The sequence below is a fragment of the Pundamilia nyererei genome, unplaced genomic scaffold (genome assembly GCF_000239375.1).
Source record: "Pundamilia nyererei isolate P.nyererei 1_Seehausen unplaced genomic scaffold, PunNye1.0 scaffold00023, whole genome shotgun sequence".
Classification (NCBI taxonomy): Eukaryota; Metazoa; Chordata; class Actinopteri; order Cichliformes; family Cichlidae; genus Pundamilia; species Pundamilia nyererei.
The window spans coordinates 4,291,360-4,301,030 of NW_005187424.1; the positions used below are offsets into that span (position 1 = coordinate 4,291,360).

The 9,671-nt window shown below is 37.6% G+C and overlaps 1 protein-coding gene across 1 annotated transcript in view; it reads right to left on the reverse strand.

Moving 5' to 3' along the window:
- Nucleotides 1–875: 875 nt before the first annotated feature.
- LOC102210602 (excitatory amino acid transporter 5-like) overlaps nucleotides 876–9,671 on the reverse strand; it is a 23,405-nt gene continuing 14,609 nt past the window's right edge. The window contains exons 2-6 of the mRNA XM_013909312.1: nucleotides 7,317–7,550; nucleotides 6,260–6,454; nucleotides 3,191–3,325; nucleotides 2,976–3,075; nucleotides 876–1,384 (exon numbers count right to left, since the gene is read on the reverse strand). Of these exons, the coding sequence (XP_013764766.1) occupies nucleotides 1,124–1,384; nucleotides 2,976–3,075; nucleotides 3,191–3,325; nucleotides 6,260–6,454; nucleotides 7,317–7,550 (925 nt within the window). The 3' untranslated portion in view covers nucleotides 876–1,123. The remainder of the gene's footprint in view (nucleotides 1,385–2,975; nucleotides 3,076–3,190; nucleotides 3,326–6,259; nucleotides 6,455–7,316; nucleotides 7,551–9,671) is intronic.

Genomic DNA, 9,671 nt, shown 5'->3' on the forward strand with positions numbered 1-9,671 from the left:
GACAGCTATGTTCTGTTGTTCCAGGCAGCAGCGCTCTCTCTCTCTGCGACTGTGTGCCTCCTGGGTGAGAGAGAGCCCGACATGAACCCGCCGTATTAGTCGGAGGTCCCTTTACTACAGTTCGGAGCTGCGGACCTTCGGTAATAGTAATAAATCACACAGCAATAGTACATTCACGTAGTTGTAAAAAGCATGATAATATATTAAGTAATCCAAAGTATTTAGAATACGTTACTGTCATTAAGTAACGTAACGAAATACGTTACAGAATACATTTTGGGGCATGTATTCTGTAATCTGTAGTGGAATACATTTTAAAAGTAACCTTCCCAACGCTGCTAACCAGTGTGAGTGATACACTTATATAGGTCACTTTACAAAAACATTTTTTTTACATGTGTGTTATAGTCGGATTAATGCCAATTTCTGTTTGATATCAAGTCAACTGACAAACATTTAATTAAATTACTAGTGGATGTTTTCAGGCTGCTAATATGCCAGAAAGCTTAATTAAATCAAATGATCCTGAGGCTGTTCAAACACATAAAACAGTTCTAATCTCTGTTTTAAACACATATCAAAGTTATAACATCACTACAGGGGTGGGTACAAATTCAGTTCACTCAACTTCCTCTTGTCCCATAATAACCATCAGCCTAGCACCACCAGCTTTGTTAAGGCAAACTTAAAAAATGTGTGCATTTCACTTTGCCTCCTGATCATTTAGCTCCAAGCAGACATCCTGTCTCATCTTTTATAATGCAAACAGCTGGCTGCTTGCAGTACAGCAGTACAAAAAAATACATTGTCAAAAAACAAAACAAAAACAAAAAGTCATAAAAAATGTATATATCAAATAAAAATTATTGAATCAATGCAAGCAATAGCAGGTACAGGACCAAGGACAAATTTTATAATAGAAATCTTATCATTGTCCTTGTGTTGCCATAAATTCCAGTGTAAATGCGCTATTGTGGAGTCTTTTGCAACTGCTTTGCTTTAAAAGGTTTTTGTGGAACTAGATGAGCTCATCTGTATTGTCCTTCTGCCTGCACGGGTGTCCTTTGCTGCTGCGCTCCTTTCAGCATAACTTACAGAGAACCATTCAAACTGCAAGAGGAGGCTATACATTGGTCTCAAGGCCATTCATATCTATAGTGCAGTGTTCTTTGCTCTTCTTCAGATGTCTCGGAGGAATTGGAGGTTTCTTCCTGTCTGAAAGCGGCCGAACGCCCTCCTCCAGTTGTATGAGTTGAGCCACTTCAGGAGGGATGAACTGGTGTTTGACCCCTAAAGGAGGGGGTCGGCAGTTGCCATTGTTGGTGTGGCAGTTCATCACAGGAGGGGTGCTCATTGCTGTTTTGGTCTCACAGATCAAAGGTACCTGTAAATTGGACAATATATGGGACTACTTGAAAAAATCTGGAGTGCTCAGAAGGTTCTCTTTGTTAAGGAAACCAAAGGTTGAAAAGGAAAAATGATCCAAGGCTATTGAAGTGCCACTTCTTGTGGTTGTAGTACATTTTTATTTTTAACAAATACGTTTTTCCAATGGCAAAAATAAATAATGAAATTATTAGATTATTTTTTTCCCATTATTTAAATGTTCATCAATTGTGTGCAATTTTTTTTTTTAGCTCAGTCTCCAAAATCTTTGTATGTTGTGTAAAACGTGGACAAAAGATTTGGAAGCCATTTAAACCCCAATTACCTTCAATAGAAGTATTTTCGAATTATTGTATCAATTTTCTAAACCACTTGTCAAACTCAGGGTGACTGAAGCTGTGATAGGATGAGAGGCGGGACGCGTCCTGCACAGAGCATCAGTCAGTCAACTAACATCAACAACAACTAACAAATCAGATTTCATTATTAGTCACTGCCGTTTTATACTGTTCAATTACAACCCCAATGAAAAAAATAAAAATGTTGAGGCACACAACGATGTGTGCTGCTGGTAAAGTTTCTGGGCTGCCTTTCCTCATAACAGCCACCCCTCAAGATTCTCTCCATATAAAGCAATGCAATATCAGGTACTCTAACATTCAGTCCTTTTACTGAATTCCACATGCTTTCAACTGGTGAAAGGCATGGAGTGTCTGGAGGGGAGGATATATTGCTCTAAGACCTTTACATACCTTTCAGCATTGATGGTGCCTTTCCAGATGCTTTCACATCTGGAAAGGCACCATCAGAATTGGCTATTCTGATCATGTTCACATGCGCCTTCATCTTTGCATGATACAGCTTTAACCTACATTTGTGAATGGCATGTTGAATTGTGTTTAGAGAGTGATTTCTGGAAGTGTTCCTAAGCCTATGCAGTATTAATCATGTCTGTTTTTAATGAAGTGCTGCCCCAGGTCCTGAAAATCATAGTCATCCACTACTCATTTTCAGACCTGTCCCCAGATTCTGAATATTCTGACTTTGAATATTAGATTTTTATTATGTGCTGCAGATGATGAGATAGTCTCACATTTCTACATGCATTCTTTTGCAGATTAGGGAACCTCTGCCCTTCTTTACTTCTGAGAAACTCTCTAAGATTCTCTCTTTATACCCAATGGCACTGATCAGTTGCCAGTTAACCCAATTAGATGCAAAATGTTCCTCCAGCTGTTTCTTTTTAGTGCTGCTCACTTTTCTCAATTTAAATGTTTATGGGAATCTTGTGAATCATTTCATTCTGTCTTATTTGCATTTTATACACCATGTCAACTTTTTGGAACTGAGGTTGTAATTGCTGTTTAAAGGATTGCAAATGATTTGATGAAATTAGGGAGGGGCTAAACCTAAAATTATAGTAAATGCACACTTAAATCTTCAGTTTCTTCTAAATGTCTACTACTTAGCCAAATCTCTAAAAATGTGTGAAACAGAACTAATAACGTTTTCAGCCCCAAGAAGCAAACTATGGGCTCAATCACCACAATTACCCAAGTCCTTTGAAACATATTGTCATTAAAACTCACCCCATCTCCCTCTTTCATGAAGTCTTTTCTGCAGATGTGTGCCATGATGCCTGTGGCCAAAGCATCCCCCATTACATTGACCATGGTGCGAAATCTGTCTCTGTAAAAGAAGAAGAAATTTAAGACATTTTTGATTTGGACCGATAGAAATCCAGTCAGTAGAGCTGTTGTCGGTTTGGATCTTTAATACATTTTAGAAGTGATATGCAACTTACAATGCCCAGTCTACTGCAATGATGAGAGTGATGTCGTCAGTTGGCAGACCAACAGATGTTAGCACTATCACCATGGTGACCAGCCCAGCTTGTGGTATTCCTGCTGCACCTATGCTGGCTGCAGTAGCAGTGATGCTGTTGGAGAGATGGGAGGTGAAGTCAATTAAAGTCAAAAAGCTGATGACAAATATAAAGTGGACGACTTCTTCTGCTGAAACAGTACACGTGTGACAGAAAATATGGCAAAGCAAAACAGCTCTACTTTAAAAACGGCTTCTTTGTCCAAATAAACCCCTAAAGTGACAAAGAATGCTTTCAATTTGCATTCATGCCAACCAGACTCCCTGAGTAACCCAGAGGGTTAGTGTTAGAGAAGAGGAAGCTAGACAAAGGGTGAGATGGAGTCAGATCATCCACTGACCCCTGAAGGGAGCAGCTGAAAGAAGATGTTTCTGTGACAGAGGTATTGGTCCATGACATCAACTGTTGTGGAATTTTAACTTCAAATATAGTCCTGATATTCTCACATACTTTTACTGATTGTTTTTCCCCCCATATGTGGTGGTTCTAATTCATTTTTCCATCTATTTTTGTTCATCAGGATTTGTTGTGTTTAGTTCATTTTTGTGCTGAATGCAAATACTTTAAAGTAAATTAAAGACTCTTCTTGCCTAATTTGTTCTGTGGATTATATCTCAAGGTGAGCCTGGCCCCAAAAGTACACAATAATGTTAATAATGTCTCTAAGGCAACTGTCTAATTGAGAAGCCTCTTATCTGGTGTAAAATGTTGGCACATCGGATATCTGGTGCAGCTCCAGAGTTTGACAAAGAGATGATCCCACAACTCACTACACCACAGTCTGGGGTGAAATGATGAAATGGGAGTTAGGATCAGAAACTCAACCATGATATCACGGGAATATACAGTTTATTGAGGCCACGTGGCTCTTCAGTGATAAGTGATAAGCTGTCGTGTTTATACTACATCTATAAAAGCGTACTCTGGCTAATGACAGCCTTCTTTTGTCCTCCGCTTGTCAATTTTTCTAATTTTATGGAAAAACTGGTTCTCATGCAGAGATTTACAAAGTTTTCAGTTTTCACATGTTAGTTCCTTCTACCACAGATCTGAGCAGAGGAGGCAATGAGACAACACAAGGAGCGAGGAGTCAAGGAAACAGGCATTTGGAGCCTCATTTTAAAGCAATGAAAACCAATTAAACATGATGTATTATACACCTGCGTCATAAATAATTTTATTATAGCCCATATATAGGTGTACACAGGGGTAACAGTGCCCATGGCATTTTTTTTCCCTTTACAGCCACTTTTAATTATTTTCACAACATTACACAATGTGAAAGAGTTGAAGGTAAAGACACTTCAGCAAAAGATACATCTGTGCATCCTTGGTTATAGTTCCTACAGAAGCCTCTTCTCTCTGTCCTCCGTACGTTTTAGAAGTGTAGAAATTAGAGGAATGAGAGAAGCTCAAAGATTCGTTAAACAGGAAGAAAGCATCTGCAGAGCCAGCCTCTTACACTAATACTGAATTTGAGAAAAGTTCTACTTTTCTTTGCTTTTTCTAAAGAATCTCAGAAAGACAGTATCCTCCATTAGCATTTTGTCAACCAGACCATGGGAGCCTGTAGTTCTCTGTAGTACTTGTTTCTTATCACCAGCAGAGTCCACAGGGAAATGAGACACTTGACTGAGAAAATGTATTAGAGTGTTGGTTTACTTCATCTCATTTATTATATTTATTGTCTCAAGTAATGCCAGCAAGCCATTTATTTGTTATTTTTATTTATTTCCATCTGTTATAAGTCCTTGTTTGTTTTCTGTGATTTTTTTTTCCACATCTGTCTTCCAGCAAGCTCCTCTGCATGTTCAGCACCAGTAGATGTTGTTTCCCACACAGAAATAGTGTTTATAAGTAGTGGTTAAAGGGAAACTTATTTTATCTACTTCTTCTTTTTTTGTTTTAATCTTGAAGGCATCAGTATGCATCAATAGATTTGTTGGTAGAAGTCTACATTTACCTTATAAAGCTCCAAAACCAACTATCCAACAGCAATGTTCACTGTGAGCATCATTTTACACATAGTAGTCTGATATGATGGACAATTAAAACTACATGTGTGGCTACTGAGCTTAGTTTTTAGCCCATAGTTTGATGTAGTTGATGAATTACGCTGGAAAAATCTATTTAAAAAGTCCCTTCAGAAGTTGCAGCCTCTCACTTCGGCGAAGCCTGAGGTCTGGCTGTCATTCACACCAGCAGGCACAATAATACATTCATCAGCGTATTCTTTCTCGAGCTTGAGTCTCTGTGATGATCAGCATGATGAGCCATTCTTTTACGTGCATCCATTGCTGTGCTTGAGCAGCTCTCTGCTGCAACAGTGAATCACTGGGATGGGCTTTCAAACATTTTTTCAGCTTCAACACAAAAACATAAAGCAGCATTATAAACAGATTTCAGCTACTGACAACTGTCTAAAATTGAAACTCTTCAACTTGAATTTTATTTTGTGAAAGGAAAATAAGTCCCTGAGAGACAAATCTGATGAACAGGGTGTTGTGGTGATGAGCATTGTGTTGATGTGGCAAAAAAACCCCACTCCTGCATCTTCAGTGTGTTGTGTGCAGGTACACGATTTTACGTATCACAGTTCAGGTGGTTTGTAGCGAATGTTTTTACTCAGAAAACGCAGGATGGTACACTAAATCTCCTCACCACCTCCTGAACAAATTCGTGGTGCACTGCAAGATAAATATCTTCTGTTTTGGACACTGCAAGCCCTTCAATTGAAAGCTGCTGTTCGGTCATTAAGCCTGACACCGAGGTCTAACCACCAGAGATGATCCTTGACATGAAAGGTGGTTAAGTTTGACACAGAAGGTGATGCTTGCTCTGAGTTAGTGCAGCCCTCTGATCAGAACAGGACTTCCAGCGTGATTAATGTAAAGCATATGAATGACTAAAAATATTCAATGATACTTACATGGCTTTGTCAAAATAAATAAAGTAAAATAAAATTACGTTTAAAAAAGGTTTACTGACCTGATGGTGATGATCTGACCGAAGTCCAGCTCATAATTATTAACTTGTGCAATGAATATTGCTGCAACAGCCTCATAGAGAGCGGTGCCGTCCATATTGATGGTTGCACCCACGGGTAGCACGAAACGGATGATGCGACGGTCAATGTGATTGTTCTCTAAGAGGCACTTGAAGGTTATAGGCAAAGTGGCTGAGCTGAGGAAAACGAAGAAAAAGACAGAGAGGACAGCTAATAAAATAAATAAATACGAAGCCTCCTAATTTCTCTCAGGTATGCATGCAAACAAACACAATCTGTTCATTCATGCTGACTAAGAATAACAATGCTTTGCATGAGAGCATGCAGCAGATGCTTTTTACTAATCTGAGTCTAGCAAACACATGCATGCGTGATGAAGCCACTCTGACCCCAAAGGCCTCAGAAGAACTCCGTCTTTGTCAGTCTGCGTATGCAACAAGGAATGATTTGTTTAAAACTGAATAGAAAATAGAATAGAAAACATTAATAGACCATAGCAGTGCTTTTGGAGAGGTTTAACCAGTTTATGTCAAATCACATATTGTTGAGGTGCATTTTCTAAAGTATACTGTTGTGTTTTTCACTTTAGAGCTTCCCTACCTACAACTTGTTTTCATTCGTTTACACACGAGATACAAATGAAGGCAGTCACAGATCTACCACAGCAAACACAATGTCTGCCAAATACATGCAAAAACACTGACATGGTCATCTAAATTAAAACTAAAGCCTGTTTTTGTTATAGAATATGATCTGTCAGCATGCACACATGATACACAAGCATCAGTGGAGCCTGTTTAAAGACACGTGGAATGCTCTTTTACTTTCCCCTCTCTTCCCACACACCAGATGTTTTCTGATCAGCCAACAGCCCTTTGAGATTTTTCACAGTAAAGGTTCCAGTAAAAAGGAAGAAAAGAATAAGTGTTGTTAAGACTCGGGGATGTTTTATTTTGACTCACATATGAGATGATAAAATGAGTTACTGATGTTTTCCTTTTGTAACGCATTCATTCTCTCTATAATAAGTTTCTTTACCTGGAGGAGGTTGCCAGTGCAATGAGCAGGGCTTGCAGGATTCCCCGTATGTAAACAATGGGACTCTTTTTGGTGATGAAGAAGTACATAGCAGGCAGGATAAACAAGCCGTGCAGCACCAAACCAAACACCACAGTGATGGCATAGAAACCGAGCTTCTTCCCCATGGCTGAGGGATCACTCATTTCCAGGATCTTTCCAGCCACCAGGAAAACAATACCAAATGGAAAATACCTGAGGAGATGAAGACAATCAAGTGTCAAAATGACAGTTATAAGTCTTAGATTTTATGAGATGGTGGGAGAAAAGAAGCCATACACAGAGTTTTACACTAAGAAACACCAATGTCCTTTAAAAAAAAAAAATTAGATTAGGGGCATGTGAACATATGCGTGCAGTCTGTCCAACCATCAGCCAGCTGAATGACAACCAGACAAGAAATCTAGACAAGAAGGAGCTAGTTAGTTTTAACAATTGAGCTTTAAAAGTAAGAGTGACAGGATTGTCTAAGACTAAATCCTTTATTTTTTCTTTCTCTGAAAAAACTATTAAATTACAATATACCTGCATACACATAACATAATATACTAGGATAAATGACCAGATTATAATGGTGGAATTAATCCTACTTAATGTGTAGATATTAGATTGACACATTTTTAATATTTAATAATGTGCATATACAGTCCCGATCAAAAGTATAAGACCACTTGAAAAATGGCAAAAAATTATATTTTGCATGGTTGGATCTTAACAAGGTTCCAAATATAGCATAGAGCTTTAACATGCAACAAGAAGGAATGGGAGTGAGACAAAACATTTTTTGAGTATTCAATTCATTGAAAAGAATGCTTAAACTGAAACAGGCTGTTTAACAGCTGATCAAAAGTTTAGTACCACATGCCTTTACAAGCCCAAATCTGTGCAAACTTTGGATTCATTGTCATTTTCTGTCAGGTAGTCACACTGTCATGACATTCTGATGTTGAACTAACAGAGTTGAACATAAGCAGAGTTTCTCACACACAGACAGTCATTTCGAATTTTTTAAATGATTCTGGAAGACCCGCCAAAATTTATCCAGCAATTGGAGGATCCAATTGGCTGTCCATCAAGACACTGGACGATCCTTGACCCAAATTAAGGCCATTATTGGTTCTGACTGCAGCCCCATAGCCATCAGAGGGCATCTGAGACTGAAGGGCTTTAAAAACGGCTTTAAATGCTTCGTCTCCTTGAATGCCACAGAACTGACCGTTTGGATTTTGCAAGAGAGCTCCAATCATGGGACATTGAAAGGTGGAAGAAAGTTTTATTCTCTGATGAGAAAAAAATGTAACCTTAATGGTTCTGATGGTTTCCAACATTACTTGCATGACAAGCAGATCCCACCTGAGATGTTTTCTACGTGCGAGTTTTTTCATTGAAATTATGTTATTTTCACTCTAGTTCTGTTGTTTTCATTCAAATTTGGTTGATTTCTTTCAACTTCTGGTGTTTTCATTCAAATTCCATTCTCTTCATTCTAATCCTGTTTTTTCATTCAAATGTTGTTGTTTCAATTCTAATTCAGTTCTTTTCATTCTAATGCTGTTGTTTTCATTCAAATTTCTGTTTTCATTCAAATTCCGTTCTTGTTATTCTAATTCTGTTGTTTTCGTTCAAAAGCCATTGTTTTCCTTCTAATCCAGTTCTTTTCATTCAAATTCCGTTCTTGTCATTCTAATTCTGTTAATTTAGTTCAAAATCCGTTGTTGTCATTCTAATTCTTTTCTTTTCATTCTAATTCCGTTGTTTTCATCCTAAAACTTTTCTTTTCATTCAAACTCAGTTCTTTTCATTCACATTCTTCATTCTAATCCCCGTGTTTTCATTCAAATTCTATCCTTGTCATTCTAATTCTGTTGTTTTTGTTCAAAATCGGTTCTTTTCATTCTAGTCCAGTTCTTTTCATTCAGATGTTGTTGTTTTCATTCAAATTTTGTTGTTTTCTTTCAAATTCCAGTGCTTTCATTCAACTTCCGTTCTTGTTATTCTAATTCTGCTGTTCTCATTGAAATTCTGTTCTCTTCATTCTAAACCAGTTTTTTCATTCAAATTTTGTTGTTTTCATTCTAATTCAGTTCTTTTCATTCAAATTCCATTGTTTTCATTCTAATTCTGTTGTTTTCATTCTAATTATGTTATTTTCACTCTAGTTTTTGCTGTTTTCATTCAAATTTTGTTGATTTCTTTCAACTTTGGGTGTTTTCATTGAAATTCTGTTTTTGTCATTCTAATTCTGTTATTTTCATTCAAATTCCATTCTCTTCATTCTAATCCTGTTTTTTCATTCAAATTTTGTTGTTTCCATTC